Source organism: Rhamphochromis longiceps, linkage group LG7 (genome assembly GCF_057381845.1).
Source record: "Rhamphochromis longiceps isolate RC_006_pf linkage group LG7, R_longiceps_female_GT1.1, whole genome shotgun sequence".
NCBI classification, from domain to species: Eukaryota; Metazoa; Chordata; class Actinopteri; order Cichliformes; family Cichlidae; genus Rhamphochromis; species Rhamphochromis longiceps.
Window position 1 is genome coordinate 39,610,673 of NC_140563.1, and position 19,285 is coordinate 39,629,957.

Genomic DNA, 19,285 nt, shown 5'->3' on the forward strand with positions numbered 1-19,285 from the left:
GAAAATATCCAGTGAGGGGGCGAAAATACCTCATTGATGACAGAGTTCAGAGCAGAGCGCTTCAAGTTGATAGAAGGGGAACAATGGCCCAAATAAACAGTCATTACAACTGAGGTATGCAGAAGAAAATCTCTAAATGCACAATATGTGTCTTAAAGCAGATTAGCTGCAATAGAGGAAGACTCACTAGGTACCACTCCTGTCAGCTAATAATAGAAAACTGAGGCTACACACAGGCTCACCAAAACTGGTTAACAGAACACACAGAAAACCGTTGCCTTGATTTCTGCTGTGACATTCAGAGGGTATGGTCAGAATTTGACATAAACCATATGAAAGCATGGATCATGTCTAGTTTCTATTAACTCTCCAGGCTGTTGGTTCTGATGGTGTAGTCATGTGGGGGATTTTTTTCTTGACACACTTTAGGCCTCTTCATATCATATGAGCATTGTTTAAACACCACAGTCTCCCTGAGTATTGTTGCTGACCATGTCCAACCCTTTAAAACCACAGTGTGCCCATCTTCTGATGGCCCCTTTCAGCATAACGCACCATGTCGCAAAGCGCAAATGGCCTCCACAATCACAAATTTCAATCCAGCAGACCACCTGAGATATGCGGTATGAGTTTGGGATGTGCAGCCGACAATTCTGCATCCGAGGACTGTTTCCTTGTTTTATCTATGCCAAGAAGAATTAAGGCAGCTCTGAAGGTACAAGAACCAGCCTGTTTATGCCGAGAGCGAAAACACCACAAAGGACAGTATTTTAAATTAAAGAAATTCAGGTAAACTGTCAGTTTTAACTGATGACTACACCAACATGAGCTTTATTCATTTATGTAGAACACTCAGCCTAACAAAGGCTAGAACTATTTGCAATGCAACACAAGACACTATTTTCAGTTGAATTAAAACAGCTTTATTAGTGTACACAGTAAGAAGTTGTATATGCAAGGTAGTTGGAAAGCCTATGAAGTGAAGTGTTTGAAAAGACAAATTCTAAGAGACTGTCTAAGTGAATATGCTCCATTGACAGCAAGCAAAAGGAACAGCATGTATGATAAAAACAAAAGTACAACTATATAACAACACATCACTAGTGACATGTAGAAACTTCACTGTCTCCAAAGAACCACCTTCTTGACGATTCACCTGAAAGAGGCTTATTTGAAGATACACAATTGTCATCACAATCAGGAAACAAAAAGAAATAATAATAATAACAATAATAATACAACACGTGATCCTTAAATAGGAATGTGGACCTTCAGAATGTGTTGAATCAGCCGTCATGAAACCTTATTTGGTTTCATCTTCCCTCTGAGAGCTGGTAATTTGTAGGGCAGGCTAAAGTCTTAGGTGGCACTTAAAAACAAATAGAAGCGAAGGCTTTTGCTGGATCCCGGCAATACGCACAAAACAGTATGACTAGCCATCAGAAAAAAAACGAAAAAAAAAAAAAAAAAAAAAAAAACCTTATCAATGTTTCTGCATAGAACAAACGTGGGTTAGCAATAATACACCATGATATCGTCACTTTAACATTTGGAAAGTCTGGCTATGACTTCCAGTCAACATTTTCCCTAATAAATAAAAAAAGAAAATATAAGACAGGTTGACAGATAAATAACAAAAAGATAAACAACATTTACCACATTGAGCTGGTTTTAGTCTGGTTACAGATGAGCATTAGTTAGGTGAAGAGTATAGGTCAACATTTGCCTGGGTCAAACCAGTATAAAGACAGGCAGGGCTCTAAAGTAAAGATAAAAATAAAGGCAATGAAGTACACTGCCTAATGAGAGACGTCATCCATCAACTGTGCGCTCTAAAACCCACCTACTGAAGTTTGACATCTTTGAATATGCAATAATGTATCATGTACCAGGATTTCTGGACTTCATGTCTTGGCCCTCATTATGTGAGAAGCTAAACCTTCATTTTGGTGTCCTTACTTAAAAAATAAAATAATAGCAATAATAATATGTCACATCTGCATCACTGATCAAGTAGAAGATGGGAATGTGTTTACGTGCACACCAACAACAGCTCTTTTATTTAGAGAATGTAAAATGAGGATACTGGGAATGTGACAGCAAGAGCCACAACAATGAGGCAAGTGAGTCCCATTATTATATATTTACATGTCCCACTTAAAATCCCAAGTAAAGAATTCACTTACAGTACAGAGACTTCAACTTAGTATCCCGTGTGCAAGTAAACACACTCATTGTTAATTAATGTGCATGTGTTGAATTACGGAACTCAATCAGCTTTTGATGCAGTTTGTTCACTGCACACTGGAATCTTAACTCCACAAATACATCTTTCAGCAACAGAGCTATATTAATTAATACCATGTGCTGTATACTCCATTGCGAGGCGGTTGGATTATACATCAATATCCAAAAGGTCAGTTATTTAGTCATCGAAACACCTTAATTTTTCTAATAACTGTGGTACTTAACCATAAAATGCTCATCTTTAATTGTGGAGCTCAAACAGCCACTGGTGAATTTAAAGATTAAGCCGATCTTTGGTCAGACTCTGAGATGAAATACTGGTATCACTAAGATGACATCTGTAAGAGCCTAAATATGGTGAAAGTCTCCAAATTTCACACGTTGAAGAAAGAAAGGTATCAATTAGGACAATGTCAGTCATTGAGCGCAATGATAACTAAATGTGCTTTAAGTGGTAAATTCAGTGATAATGGTATATCCTATGCTACACGCACGCACACACACAAATAGTCATCAAGCTGTAATAATTTTCAAACTGAAGGTATGTTCTAAGAAAAATAAATTCTAATAAAAAGGAAGAAAGCTTTAAAGATTTTAAATATATTTATATGTAAAAAATACTCAGAAAATACAAAATGTAGCTAAAGGAAACAAGTAAAGAAAATAACTGTAGAGTAACTAGCTTGTGGAGTACTTAAAGCTTGAATACTTAAACGCTTTCAAACGCCAATGTCGGTACCAGCTGGCTTTCAGATAGGAAATTTTATTTATTTATTCATTTTTCAAATCAAATGAACACCAATTCATGCAATGTAAGGGCCCAAATCTTTACAGTAAATAGTCTAAAATAATAATCTTCTTCTGTGATTATCTTGAATCGAGTAGGCTTTTCAACACTTCTATATTTTCAATTTAAAAGCATACCTTGCTATATTTTACATGAAAGGCAACCATTTTTAATTTAGGATAGTGCAAGTGCAGAATAGAGGATGCTTGTTAATTACAGTCCAACACTGCAGGACTTTACTTACTGATAAAATGTCAATAATGATACACTATTGCAGAGATTTATGCCTCTTCCACAAATGTGAAACATAGGGAATAGGTGTTTATCTTTTCCTCTTGTTAGACGTAAGCAATAGTGAAGCCTTGTGTTTAATCTTAAGCCTGTGCATCTCAAAGTCTATACAGAGCTCCTCTTCACAAACAAGCCGATGTAACTGTGGAATAAAATAAGGAGAATGTAAGAGAGGGTGCATGGGAGGAACAAATTTTGGCCTAGTGTGACATATTGTAGACACTTGCTTCAAGTAATCCTCAACTTTAATTCCAATCATCTACACTAGGTGGTTAGTGATGACTACTACTATTTAATGGAAACTCCTCACCAACCAGTCCACACTTCGTATAAAGAGGAGACACTTTATCATTATGAAAACAAAGGAAAAGGAAAGCGCATATGGTTTGTGTGCATGAGAAAATGCGAAGATGGGGTTCATGAGTAATTAAACCCCTTTAAGAGCAGAAGACTTTGCATTCCAACATAGTGAGGTCAGTGATAACAACAGCACATGACTGACTGGGAGAAGAGAGGAGCATCCCAAATCAAATGGAAGTTTGGTCGCCAGAAAATGAAGATGTGAAGTTGGCTTTGGTCGATTGTGAGCCTGGAGTGGCAGTAGTACTGTTAGTCAGCGTCGTGTAAACGGAAATACTGACATGGGATCAAAGTTGTGCTGTGGTAAATAGGTAGTGAAGATGCGATCTGAACGAGTAGTTGGACAGACTGTCCAGCAAGTAGAAGGTCACATGCTCGATGCCCGAAGCAGCTGTTGCTGTGTCAGTGAGGAGGATAATAAAGCTCTGTCCTGCTTTGGGTTTTCAGATCAGAAATGTAGGCTCGCCCAATAGGACATCACTCTCTTGTCATTTTGATATTGCAAGGTGATCTCACTTGATGAGAACTAGAATGTGTCAGTTGTTCCAACAGAGTCAGGGTCTATTGTGGCATCACTTAATAAACCACTATTGTCAATTAGTGATGTCAAGCTCTTGTCCTCCGGGTCCAATGTGTGTGGGGGTTTTTTCTTCTTGTTTTTGTTTTGTTGTTTGTACATCACTTAAGACTGCATGGTGCTCTCCTTTAGGATACACTGTTCCAACACTGAAATGTCTGACTTTGTATCTGCAAAAGCAGGACACTGTTTAGGACATACTAGAGCAGCGCACTGAGGGTGAACCCATTTGGGTCAACACCTTATCCAACCACTGGAGGGGGCCATTGAGATGCAGTTCAATCCAACAAGGGGTGCTGGTGACTGTCTGACGCCTGCAAGGATAAAAATATAGCACATGGGTATGGGACAAAAGTAGCATTTCATGTGATTTGTTATTGATAATAAGCAGCATTTATAGATGGATTTCATATCAATATTCATTTTTTATTTTTTAAAGCACAAAAAAAAAAAACCCAGTATGTTAAACATTATTATGAGATTTCTTACGTGTGATTAAAAATACTAAAATGTACATCTGAGTTTGCAGTTTGTCCAAGACTGTTACATTGTGTGTTACTCTTGGCAGGATGCCTTTACTGCACTCACAGTCTGTTTGGGACATGCCAACCAACTACTACTCTGTTTAAATACAAAACTGTTTGGGGTGTAAAAAGCACCCGTTTTACCTTCCACTGAACACTGGGGAGCAGTAAGGCAAAAAGTCAGTCCTCATCCTTTGTTAATGATGTTCCATGCATTTAGCTCCTAAAAACTTAACATTTTACGTGCACACACAAACTATGACCACTTAAAATCTTGCACGAGCTGCTTCTCTACGACCTGCATGTAAGATATACTGCTGACACCGCAATAGAGAGTGAGAGTGTACCTAGATTTGAATTTCAAGTCCTTCATCACTTTCTCAAGTTAGGTTGCTGATTCACTATTTCTCCTTAAGACTAATTTACTTAGGTTCAGTCCATTAACTTGAAGGTATACAAGCTATGAGTCAGTGTTAAGGGAAACTACAGTCTTTTTCATGCACAGTCCAATAGCTTCAGAAAAGTCCCCCTAGAACAGCTTGAGAACTAATACAACTTCTATTGCTGACTATTCAACCATCACATCATGGCAAGCAAAATGTGCAGAGGTGAAGGGAACCACAAGCTTTGTCACAACTATTTGTGACACTTATGTGGCCTCTACCCACAAGCTCATTTTTAGTGCATAAAGAACTTAGATGGACACTGATGTGTACACAAAATTACAACCAAAAGTTGTTTTTAAAAAGGGAAGGTAGGCCTAAGCCTTTCAGTTCATAGAACCAGAAAAATATTGTTAGCAATCAGAGTCATGCCAACATTTGCAACATTAACAGTTTACAGAGAAAAATAAATGAATTAAACGGCTCAGAAATTGCAAACACTATATTCCTGAGCAGTCCACAGAGAGAGAGAGACAACACTACTGAGTTTTACTGAGCAACTCTCTGGTCTGATGGGGACCAGAAAGCCCTCCATTCATTATGGATGGCAGTGTAAGAGAACATGTGCTTCAGAGACAAATTCACCTGTACTCAGCTCCCCAGCCCTTGACAAAGCTCATTCTGATGGTGCACATCCTGGTTAGTTGGTATACAGCCTCAAACCCTTGATTTACTGACTGGGCCAGCAGTGCGGCAAACTCCTGGTTGTTAAAAATCTTCAGATTACAGCCTATCAAAACAGAAAAAAAATACATTAGAAAAAGGAAACGAACAAAATGATGTGTGGGACTAATAATCCCCACCAGGAAAGATTTAATTTAGTTAATGCAAATACTCCGAGGACATTTCATTTTTCACATTTGTGCACATGTAACATTTTACAAAAATAAAGCCAAATTAACAACAAATTAAATAAATGTGCATTTCCAAAACCAGTAAGCTGAATATTAGAATTAGCAAGATCACAGTTGTGCTATATTTGTAGGTACCAAGCTGAACCATTGTGAGGAGTGGGTGTGTTGCATGTTAGGAATTATTCTACACAAGCCTTACAAATCTGACCCCTGAATGTTCAAAAGATCTTTGTGGTGCATTTCAGTACCACTGTGTGCTTCAGTAATGATAGCGTTCACACTGCTCTTTTGGCCAGGGATGAAATGTTCAAAGTTACATGGGTACAGATGAGTCAGAGTGTGGGTGAGTGTCTGAAAAGACTGTCACACTGTATTCCCTTTCTTCAAGCTCAATTTCATCAATATCAGAGGGGGGGGGGGGGGGGGGGGGGTCTACATATCAGAGCTATTTTAATTTAAAAAAAACAAAAAACAAAAAGCACAGCCATCACGCACCATCATTTTCTTAATCTTTGTTTGGTGATACTTCCATTGGAGGAGGACCAACACTAAGGTTTTTTGTTTTTTTCCCCAAGAAGGGCACGAGCAGGTTGTATCCCCTGAGAAGGCAGAGATCCTTCAATGTGTACAGCAAAACACTAGGGATTTTCTATCAGTCGGACGCCAACAGACTAAACAAACCAATCTGGAAGGCCACCTCTGTGATACAAGCTGGACACGTTAGAAGCCCTCTGAACCACTTACTGTACAGGCAGCAGTGCACTTTTTACTAAGAGTGATTCAGCTCCAGACTGACTGACACAGGAAATTGTGGTTCATGCCATAACTGTGTTCAAATTAACACATATGCCTAGCAGAGAATCATCTCTCAAAAGTTTATCTCAACCCTGCAGTGTCACAGCACTTAACACTTACTGATTTACTTCACTGTACTGCACTTTCTGCTACTGAGAAACTTTAATAGCATCTGATATCTGCTATGCTGTTTCTACTACACTAGGTAAGTCACTTTTTTATAAACTTAGATTTTTTTTTTACTGTATTGTATGCTACTACCTAATATTGTCAGCCAAACATTTACTTATTTAACATTTTTTAATACTCATTTTGATCCCAGATTAGTTTTTACCTTTCTGAGACATTTGCAAAATTCACATCTTTAGGATAAATAAAGTACATCTTCTATACTGTATCTTGTAAGCAAACCAGGCAGGACCTTTTTAAACTGTTGTATAAGAATCATTCAGCTTTATTTAAAAAATAAAACAAAACATGTACAAACCTGGTGGTATCTTGCAGACTGTGGCGGGGTGCCAGCCATATCGTTGATTGCAGTTAGGACTCTGGACAAAAATGGCACTGTCACTGAGGCACTCGGCAAACACCTCCCCTCCGATATAATACAATCTCACGCCACGACCTGCAGAATGTATCACAGAAAAATTAATGTGAAGCTAACGAAAAAAAGACAGGAAAAAAAAATCACAAAGGCTTACTCTGGAGCAAAGCTTGAACTTGAGTGAAATATCAGTGGACATAGTGCTATGGAAAGTCTTAAATCAGTCACACCTATTCAGCAACATGTCTTTATCAGATAGATTTTTAAAGCCATCACTGAAAGAACTGCTGTATTTCTCACAGCACCTTTACAATTGAAATCTCTGTAAAGACACATTTACAGCTCAAGGACGTCAGTGTAATGAATCTGAGATTCATAGTGCAGGTATTGTTAAAGTGCCGCAACACTGTAAAAATCCTTAAAAAGAGCTTTTCCCACACAGAGTAGCTGCTACACCATGTTATTTTTGAGTGTGTGGCAGTGTATGCTGTACCTATATGTCTCCTTGTCATTTCAACAGTAGCATTTCTGTTAACATTGCTGAGAAGCCCTAAACAGAAGCGTTCAGAGTTGGAGGGATCGGTGAAGCCATCAACGGTCAGGGATGGCTGTGAGGCATGGAACGTCTCTCCAACCCGCTGGTTTAGCTCGTAGTAAGCTATAGAGCACCAGAATGCTGGTTCGCTATAGGTGACTGGCTGAAGGTCTGAAAGAAAGAAATCAAGGTGGTAATGTTTAAAGTTTTCATTGAATCATTTATTGATCATTTCCAAGGAAACTAAAGATAAATAAATAAACCAATAAATCGCTCTTACCCAGGCCGTGACTGACAGGAGACAGGGTGCTCGGTGACATTTCTGCTGGTGAGCCTGATGACAAAAACATACAACACATTACATCTTGTTGTACTCTGTTTTGCATTTTAAACACTGCCTGTGTAAAACACACTGCTGTAATGACGTGCATGTGTGAGGAAAAAAAAAATCCAGAAGTTTACATGCGAGTATAATCTTAAGGATATTTCCAAGTGCTAAACTCAACTAATCTACCTGATTCCATACTTTGATTCATCTGCTGGTCGCTGGTTTCACCATCTTCACTCATATAGCCAGGTGGAGGAGTGTCTGTAAAAAAGGAACATTAAATAAGATGTGTATTCTTAACAGCAACCATTGCTTAAAACCCAAACAAAGCCAAGGGGTTTTTATACTAAACCAAAGCTCAAGAGTTAGCACAGAAAGATCAGTTGTTACTTTAAACAAATGAGTGAAACTACTGAAATATGAAGGAAAACATACATACCTGGTATATAGTTATTAGGAGGATCTATGCCTGCAGGGAAGTTGGTGTTTTCAGGAATGGAGTTTGTAAAGTCGTCTAGAGGCGGAAGCTCTGTCAGAATCTCTGTGTGACGTGGGACCAACACCGGTGGCAGCACTGAAGAGAAAAGGAGTGTTATTGACAAGTACAGATGGAAATTGTTATACCAATTAATATGATATAATTATATGCATTTTTCCACTAAATATAATCTTGTAAAAAGACGAATGAACACTAATATAAACACATTTAGACTGATTTTAACAGCACAAAACGGAAAGAGACTAGGAGATCTAAAACAATGATTTTGCTATGACTACCATGCTCATAGGGTTGTTCAAGGACATCTTGAACACCAGAACCAAAAGTACTTGAAGTAAGAGGACACACAATTCTCAAGGACCCTTACCAGGTGTCTCCACTCTCTGGTAATGGTAGGGATTGACACACACTTCATCCTTCTTAAGGTTAAATGCATACTGGCAGGTGTCAATGGCCCTCAGCTCATGGTGGCTGTGAAGGTCAGGCCATCTCCACAGGCGGCAGTAGATGACGTGAGGCAGGCCCTTACGATGAGACACCTGAAGACGGCCATCCAGTGACCTAAGCGAGAGAAGATGAAAAGCAGCTCATAATGCGCCAAGATCTTCACAAAAAACTCTCAGAAACTCTGAAAGGTGATTGTGTCATTTCTGGTTTGAAAGTGCTTACTAATATATATATATATTTTTAAAAGTTACTGGATATGTTGCATGGCTAAACCTTATTTTAAAAGCCTACCTGCTAGTTGATTATTTAAAAAGCTATAAAGAAAGCTTTTCAGTGGAAATGACCAGCTACATTATTTCCTTATCGTCTAAATAATAAGGGTGGGGGAAAAAAATCGATACTGTGTAGTATGGTGATATTTTGTTTGCTAATTATGTATCGATACAGGGACAGCAGAAATCGATATTCTGTTACAAAAAGGTTTTTGTGCTCTGACTTCAGAGCATGTTGATCCTTTTTCTGAGCAAGAATCATTCCTTCACTGTCCAAATGTGTTTAACTTGTTTTTTGGCAGCAATAAACATGACAGTTTACTTATTTTAATTTAAGACATGTTTTATTTTAATTAAGTTTAAAACTTTTTTATTTAATGTAAAATTATATTTTGTTTTAATTTACTTTCAAATTCTTCAGTTGCTGAAGGGGCTGCATAGTTTTCATAAATTGCATAGTTCAGAATAGCTATAATTGTACCAGATGGTTGCATTCAGTTAAGTTGGACTAGACTGTAAAACAAACCGTTCAGTTTGTCAACAATAAAACTGACTGAAATGAGAGAAAGACTGAGTGTGAGACTTTGATATCAGATAAAATGAATATTGATAAAGTTTACCTTTATGGAGAGAATCTGAATATCGCAAAATATTTTAAAAAATTGCAATAATATCGTATCGTGCGTTAAGTATTGTGATAATATCGTATCGCGGGATGTATGGTGATTCCCACCTCTACTAAATAACCAAAAATGCAAAGTTGTAGCACAAGTTGTGATTACATCTGGTTTAAAAAACAAAAACAACAGAAATGACCCCATCTTAAAAAAACAATAGGCATTACTTTTTTCTGCACAACTTTTGCAATAATGAAGACATATGTAGTAAATCTGTTGGATCACTGTATTTTTCATGCATGTGAGTATATTCACCTGCTGTGGTCAGGATATCCGTACATGCCTGCTGAGTCCCACTGCTCTATCATGTGGCCTGAGCCTAGACCCCAAAGGTCTGAGCAATTGCTACAGACACAGAAACACACAGGCACGCACACCAAAGACATGCATACACATACACACGCACACAAGTGGAAAAAGAAAAAAAAAAATACAAAATGAAAGCAAACAGATGGTAAACATGAGGCGTTTCATTCCAAATTAGTACGATGAAATCACAGATATGTACAGTTGGTAACTCAATGGCATGAAGGAAGGAAAAAGCTCCACCTTCAGTTTCCCAGTAAGAGACCAACAAGATGACAGATGACTGCAAGACAAATCCAAATCAGACAATAGTGATGTGGTGCAATCAGGTGACACAGAATGGCTCCGTAAGATAATACAATTCCAGGCATGCATCCAATTGTCATTTACTTGACTTAGGTGGCTAATAAGCCGCTAAAATGCACAACTGCAAAGAACACACAAACAAATAAAAATAAAATAAAACCACACATTTGGGCATGTTTTTTTCAAAAACATGAGAAGTGTGATGTGAAGAAATATATTAATCTAAACATGAATGATATGTGAATGAGGACATTTAAAAAAAATAAATAAATAAAAAATCACTAAACACTTCGTGTGTCAAGACGTGAGGAAAAAAAAAAAAAAAAAAAAGGATACAACACTAATGTGTATCTGCATATAAGGAGTTTGTGTGAGAGATCCTGTTGTCTGATTAGAGCAAAATGATTGTCATGCCTGTCTGTGCAAGGTTCTCTATCTCGAAGCTTATCACCCTACTTGCATAGTTTTACAACTACAAGAATCACAGATAGCACTTTGCCTTCTTCCTTTCCTACTTAAAAAGGTCAAAAGTACAAGGTCTCTTGAGTCCATCGTCAAAAAGCCCCCTGTCTGGGAACCCTTGATCTTCATCTATTCACCTATTGATCACTGGAGATAATTTGACACAAAACTAGAACTGTATTTTAAAAGCGTCTTCTTGCAAGTTTAACCAAAGTATGCGCAAAACATTAGGCTGTTGTCATTTAAAATTTCCATTACCACCAACTATCTCCAGAAATAGCAGAGCTGCTACAGTGTTTCCTACCTCCAGTCAGAAAGAAACCTACAAACACCTTGCAATACTCGAGATACCTTTTTCCACATCCTTCACTCCACCCACAAAAAGACCAAAAGAAAAAAAAAATTATCTTAGACTTTATCGTCACTTTCTTGAGCTTAAAGGAAATTAGAGGCGATGTGACGTACTATGCAGCTAAAAGAATCCAAGCTGTGTAGTTACAACCCTTAAAACATACTGTCTAAACAAATGTCTTTCGGTAACTATCATGATTTTATCAGTTCTATATCAGAAACTACAATCTAACCTACATTCCTCAATGAGAAGAAAACAGCAGACATTTAGCATCATGCAAGTCTTGTCTTTTTCATTTACAGGACATGGATGACAACATATGATGAGCCATTCTCATCTGTGCTAAAATCTCTGACAACTTCCTCAACAGTTAGACCACTTTCAGATGCACTGTTTAGAATACAGTACATAACCACATACAATACTGTGCAAAAATGTTGTGCTGGCCCTCATTTCTTTGCATCTTGCTTCTATGACGGCTTGGGCTGCATTTCAGCCCTAGGTGTTGGGGATCTTGTAAGAACTGATTGTATCATGATTACAGAAAAGTATCATTAGATTTTGATCCACCACACAATACCATCTGGAAAGCATCTGATGGGCTGCAACTTTCAGTCTGGCAATGATCCCAAACACACTCGAATGGAAAACTGTCAGTTTCAGTTATTGATTGGTCTCCCCTGAGCCTGGACCTCAATATTATTGAAGTGGTAAGGGATCATCTAGACAGAGAACAAAACAAAAGACATCTGGCATCCAAAGAACTTTGAATGTCCTTCAAGAGAACAATTCCTGAAGACTACTTAAAGAAAGCTTGCCTAAGTTAGATTAAGTCTACTACAATTGTACAAACCCTGTTTTTGCCTTTTATACTGTATTTACATTTAGGTTTTTACATGTTTGAATACATCACTGCACATATTTCTACAGTTTCTTAGCAAAATATAAAGAAATGATGGGTACCTTAAAACTTTTGCAAAGTACTGATTTTATATCTATCTATCTATCTATCTATATATATATATCTATATATATATCTATATATATCTATATATATATATATATATATATATATATATATATATATATATATATATATCTATATATATCTATATATATATATATATATATATATATATATATATATATATATATATATATATATATATATATATATATATATATATATATATATGCGCGCTCATCCATTCAGAGTACATCTACACAAATGCATTAAAGACTGCAATGTAATTATGTCTGTCTGACCTCAGCCAGAAATCTGACCAGAGTGCACTGCTGAGAAACTATCTGCCCACCAAGGACGTCGTCTAATATTCCTTAATACAGAAGGTGAACCTGTGTGTGCTACAAGGCCAAAAAAAGGAAAAAAGAAATACAGTGCAAACTCCATCACATTAGCTGCATTTACATTTCTGGTCACCTCACAAAGCCCTCAATTGTTTCACAAACTAAGTTACAAAAAATGGAAGGAAAGCAGGAAAGCACCAGTCTGCCAAACCAGACACATGCTAGTTTCAACTCCATTATATTCTCGGTAAATCTGACCAGCATTCTCTGTGACTATATGGGTTTCTACCCCAATACTCCAGCTTTGTCCCACAGTCAAAAGGTGAGCTTGTTTTGTTAATTGGCCATGGATAAGAGGTAGATACAGTGCTTTTAGTGTACAGAATAAGACACTTGCATGGATGTATGGTTAAATGTGGCCTGTAGTCTAAAGCACATATGTAGGACTAGAAAAATGTTATTGAAATGCCAATTGCTTTGAACACCTGATGTAAATTAGATCTGAATTTTCATTTCTTTTTCTTCTCCATATCTGTCAAAAGCTACCAATAGAAAGCAATGGGTTGAGTGATCAAGAATAGCACCCATCAATTCAGTGACAGGCCAGTCTGAGTGTGCTGATTTATGGTCAGCATAAGTACGTAGTGTGGTACTAAAATAATACCAAATTATAATTTGTAATTAACATGAGGCTTAAGACAGAAAGGAGAGAAAGACTACATTGCATAAAACACTTGAGAAGGGAAGCTTCTAATAATCCAATCCTCAGTGAATTAATGAAAGGTGATCATGTGTACTTTGTTGGGTTTCCATGACTTTTTTGTCTCACCTCATCTGGAGACTTCCAACACCTTCTCATGTGACAAACAGAAATCTACTGAAGCCATATGTAAGAGAGGTAGCCAGCGACTATTTGAACTAGGTATTATGGCAAACAGTTTCAGAATGAAAAGAATAAATAGATGCATTTTCTTTTGTTTTTTCTTCACTTGTTTGCAAAAACTGCAATTTGTTAAGAGAATATTCTTCACTGTAACAAACTGCACAACTCATTTTTTAATAGAATTTCATCAACTTTTGTAATCATATAATGTTCATCATATTTCAAACAGTTTGTTAACTGGTGCAGAATGCTTTACATACCAAAGGTATTCTTAAGTTTTTGGACATTGCTTCAACAGCTATTCACATTTGGTTGTCTCTTACTTTATTGCTTGAGAGTTGTAATAACATAATTTCTACAAAACTTACTGGACTTAAAGTGCTTCATGAAGTGAAGTGGCCAATGCAGAGTGCTAATTTAAAAAAAGCAGCTATTTAATTAGTAACGCCTGCTGTTATCTGAAAGTACTTAAAAGTATGCTACCAGTTAAACAACAACATTATGCTCCTACCTTTGAAGCCAGAGACGTTTATTACTTAAATAACATTTAGATCTTTGATTTGAAAATAAACTTTATAGAATTAGGAGACGAGATGGTGCAAACTACTGGCGCAAGACAAAAAAAATTTCTGAATATATTTTAAAGATAAATTCTAGAATAGGCACGTTAATCTTTTCACTGTTTTCACTGTCATTATATTATGCTGCTATTCATACTGTCATTATATTAATGCTGCTATCCTGTATATATTGTACATACTATTGTTTGAGTACTTACGATTGTTTTTTTTGTACTTTTTATATTTTACATTTATATTTATTATTGAAACTTGCACCAAGGGAGTGGCACTCCAATTTCGTTGTACTCTGTACAATGACAATAAAGGCTATTCTATTCTATTCTATTCTATTCTAATCTTTTCACTGTTTTCGATCAAATTCATCCGAATGATCAGTCATCGGTATAATGTTCTCAAAGGAAACACTGAAATCAGCTCAGGCAGTTCATATTCTTAAGGTGCAGAAGACCACAAGGCTGATGCAATCAAAGATTATCAGAGAAAAATCAATATAGAGCAAACTCTGCAGACGGTGTGAATGCACCCCCGAGTTCTGCATATAGGTTAGTGAGTTCTAATGAAAGCAAGCACAAGATGGTTTTGGTTGGCAATGCATGCAGGACATCTGTTTCCTCCAACCTGGTTTCACTTCTGCTGCCTTGCTAACCTATGGCACAAAGTATTGGGGAAGTGGACCCACTGTTGCATAACGGAGACTTCTTTCTGCAAATGTGTGGGTGCCTGTCACTCTTTTTCTTACTTTCATGTGTGTTGATATACCTCACTGCACTCACTAATTTGCGGTATTGTGGCACACCATTCCATGCTGCCAGCAGATTTGTTTTTGTGTGGAAGTGTGACAGTGCTGAAAAAAGCAACTGCATTGTTCACTGTTGTAGTCTTCATTTTTAACCATTCAGTGGAAATGAAAAAAATTTGCTTTATATAAATGTATTAATGCACAAAGCTGTTGTGAATGAGCGTCTACAGTTCAGAGACAAAAAAAAAAAAAAAAAACATAGAAATACAGGATCTCTGGGTCCCTATCTTACCTGGGTATGGTGACACACTTTGTGTTGCTGTTCTGTGTACTGATCGCTTTCTCTAGCTCGTCCAATTGTCCCGTCTTCTTAAGCTTCTTTACCAAGCTTTTAACTGCTTTTTCACACCACTTCTCCTCCTGTCCACCTCCATTCTGCTCCCCAACCCCTCCGATTCCTGCTCCTCCGCTCCCCGCTGGAGTCTTCTTCCATCCCAAGAGCCGCTTCACAACAGGTGGGGTGAAGGGAAGGATGGAGGACATGGTAGCTTGTTGAATGTTCTGATGCCCCTCTTAATCTGTCTTGAGTTGGGAAAGAAGGGTTTGGGGGAGTGATATAGTTGACTGGTCTGAACTCACTGTTAATATACCCAGCGTATGTATGTCTTTTACGAGTAATGTTTGATCAGAACTAAGGCATTGGTCTTCAGAAGTCAAACTAAATATAGGGATTGAAGGGGAATAAATCCAAAGAAACCTAGAAAACAGAGAGAAAACACACATTAACATTTGTGCACAAAAATATTAAGTGAGATGAACAATTGAATGTATTTCTTTTAAACTTAAAGTTGTTGTTTTTTTTAATCATTTGTATCACAGCTTTCCACTATCACCTCTCCCACTGCACACAAAGCACAAAAATTTGATGCATCCGTATTAACAACCATCTCTCACCTCTCATATATTGTTTTTTTTTATTAAAGCCATTAACACCTAACTTTTGCAAACACTTTAAACAGAGACATATTTTTAGGACTACAACACTCACAGGTCATTTCACTGGCTATTTAAAGATATATAGAAATGATGAACAGCATTTGATTTGAAAATCTGAGTACTTAACTGACATAGCCTAAAAAAATGCCACCAATACACTATTTACAGAAACATGTTTCAAGTACAGGCAACAGAGCAACACTTATACATATTTATGACAGTCCTATATTACAAAGCAGTATTTGGGGCTTAGTGGAGGGACTTTAGGTTCAACCCAAGTTTTGAAACCCACTGCCTACTTATTAACTTAATATAACTTTCACTTTTGTCATTTTCTGGCAACAACTAATTAGACATACCCTGTGGTTACTAGCAGTTTTTAAGCAATTTTATATGTTGTTGTTTAGCCTTTAAAATAGTTATATAACACTAAAAGAACGCTAAGGCTGGTATAAAGCTTTGACCTTGTATAAAATTTGCAGTTCTACTTACCTGCCAGTTTAAATTCTGTTTATATTTTTGTTCGTTACTTGCTCTCACACAGTCTAAAACCACCAGGGTTGCATCCATCTTACCAAGCTAATGCTCAACCTGTGCTTCTATGACAGAGTTGTGGTGCTGAGAAGTCTACTAACTTACATATACAAAGCTTACTTGCTGGTTTTCTACTGGGCTTTAAATAGAGTTTTTATGTGCTGCTCCAGTCTTCCTAACCACACATTAATATACTTCTTATTTATATCATTTACATACAATGCCCACCAGACACATACAATGCTGCTTTGGTTGCAGTAAATGTGCTACTTTTAGCTTGACATGTGTCTTTGACCACTTCATATTTTCTATTATTGTAGTTTTCTATTATTGTTTCTATTGTAAAGTAGAATAGGCCACCCCGCTACCAGTAAATGTATGCATGTTTGTGCCATATGTGGCCAACACCACTGTGTGAATGTGCTCATAGCTAGACTTGAAAAGCCTAGCTTGACTTATCGAGTTGATAGGAACCGTTGTGTGACCACTTAGCCCGACTGCCGATGTTAGAGTGAGTGAACCCAAATATCACAATTCATCCTGGTATACTGGATTTGCTTGTTAGTACAGCCCCCTTGCATTTCACTATTTACACCAAATTTTTTGGTCCCTAATGTAGTTATTCAGCATCACATGCATGTTGTTCATACAAATGCAGCTCTAGACAAATCAATACTAAACTTTTGAAGGATCCTAACCCATATAAATCTGTTATTCCAAATGGTGGATGGTGCACTTGATCCTGTTCCCCAGTATATAGTCGGCTTTGGAAACAACTAAAGGGTATATAATTATGCTAAAGTATTGTTTTTACTTAACAGGGAAGAACACCCATCTTAGGTAGCAATCTATAGCATTTCTGTAACCAAAACCTGTTATTACCCTATCATAAGGAAACTGAGGACTGTTTAATCCTGGTCAGTAGCAGGTTCCTAGAGGGAATTTCAGATGAAACCTGCTGGCCCACCTACTCCTGATAAACTCTTAAGCTTCCAGGATGCTTTTCTTTAGACTTTCAATCTGATATTCCCCTTCACTACAACTGAGTGGAGCAATTCTAAACCTCAACCTCACCCTCAATTGGACTAGCAACTAAGCAGAAAACAGCTCATGAAATGTGGAACACACACTAAACACCAAGTTCAGGACACTGATGTGAGCTTTGACTCGCAAGTGTAACCTCCTCCTGTATTAGACCTGTCTTTTTTATTACAGAGAGCCATTTTCTAGCCTATTGATGGAAGAGCACACATGCTCAGACTGTGCAATTCAAACAGGACCTCCAGAGACAACTGTAATTGAATTACTAAAGGAAATTTGAAAATACATCTTCTTTGCGGACTCAGTCTTGCCAAGACGTATACTCCATTGCTTTTGGATTAGACAGCTGCACTACAGATCAATGGACTCTAATAAATCCAGACAGAACTACTGGCAGATGCAGATTTCTCAAGTTAGCTGCCAGGTGGAAAGGATAAATATCCTTAGTGTGTTACTCTGAAAGTCCAAGCTCCTTCTAAGAATTATTTTCACTTAATGCTTAACCCTTGGACTCCTACAGTAAGAGCAGCTTCCAGAGAGAGACCTTTCCTTAAAATAATTAACTACAAGCTTAATTCTGTGTTTGTTTGATACTGTCCAAACAGCAAAGCACGCCAAGCAATATTTCTAGCTGCAGTACGCAAAATAACAGCTACTGGATGAAAGCTTAATGGCTTTTTCAATAAACGGATTGAGTTCAATGAAAAGCAATTATTTGGTCCACATGAATGATCACTTAAGCGTTGTGGTTAATATGCTGAAGAGAAGCAATGGTTTTTCGAAATAACAAAATCTCAGGGACAAGCCGCTGGCGAGTGTGAGAGCCTTCAAAGTGAACACAAAGTCTCAATGCAAGTTAAGGAGTCAGGAGAACAAAACGTGCCGATTAGGCCGTTTGTTATTTGCTCCTCGGCCATTCGTTGATTCGTGTCAACTCGAAATCCTGGCATACTATCGGGATCTTACGAAGGGAATAAGCAACAATAATATGTCTGCAACGATCTGTTTGGGTTACTTCTTCTCCGAGATCGCCTGCATAACACGCGATTCGAAGAATAAGCTAACGCTACTTAATGGCAAGGGGATGTAGACTTCAACGAGCCACAAAAGGCGAGTTGGTCTCATTGCTGGCTGTCATTTGCCCTCAGCCACATATTGGTGAAGATATTAGGGTTTCTTTTGTCTCGGAATGACTGATAGTTCCCCCTCACCCTCTTCACCTCGCCCCCCTCTCTCTCTCAAAAAAAAAAACAAAAAAAAAAAAACAAGAGTGCGAAAAAATCTGCTAGCAACCTTGCTACTTTGTCACAGACAAACAGGTCTGTGGCATGTTTTGTCGCTTACAAATCAATTCTCTTTCATTATTTAAAAAAAAAAACACGCTTACCCAGCACCGAGATAAAGTGAAGCTTAACAGTCACTGGAGTACCTGTGAAAAAAGCCTGCTTGCTCATTTTGAATTCATCCAGAGATACTTTGAAATGTATTTTCCACCTCCTAGCCGCCGGGATGATGGCTCCTCATTCAAAGCTCAACCAAACATGTATTGCTTCACGCAAAACAAACGTAAGAAGACTTCACAATGCCCCGCCCCCCA

The 19,285-nt window shown here is 37.6% G+C and overlaps 1 protein-coding gene across 3 annotated transcripts; it reads right to left on the bottom strand.

Moving 5' to 3' along the window:
• Positions 1–907: 907 nt before the first annotated feature.
• smad2 (SMAD family member 2) lies at positions 908–19,236 on the bottom strand. Of its 3 annotated transcripts, none has more exons than XM_085413617.1 (11): positions 19,076–19,236; positions 15,410–15,874; positions 10,436–10,525; positions 9,152–9,345; positions 8,725–8,859; positions 8,484–8,546; positions 8,238–8,291; positions 7,916–8,128; positions 7,366–7,503; positions 5,815–5,959; positions 908–4,576 (listed from the first exon to the last, which is right to left on the bottom strand). In XM_085413617.1, the coding sequence occupies exons 2-11, from the start codon at positions 15,658–15,660 to the stop codon at positions 4,453–4,455; spliced, it is 1,407 nt and encodes a 468-aa protein (XP_085269743.1). In that variant the 5' UTR covers positions 15,661–15,874; positions 19,076–19,236; the 3' UTR covers positions 908–4,452. The 3 variants fall into 3 exon arrangements, with proteins under 3 accessions (XP_085269743.1, XP_085269741.1, XP_085269742.1); XM_085413615.1 differs by having other exon boundaries at positions 8,472–8,546; XM_085413616.1 differs by having other exon boundaries at positions 8,472–8,546; positions 19,118–19,233.
• Between the last annotated feature and the right edge of the window lie 49 nt (positions 19,237–19,285).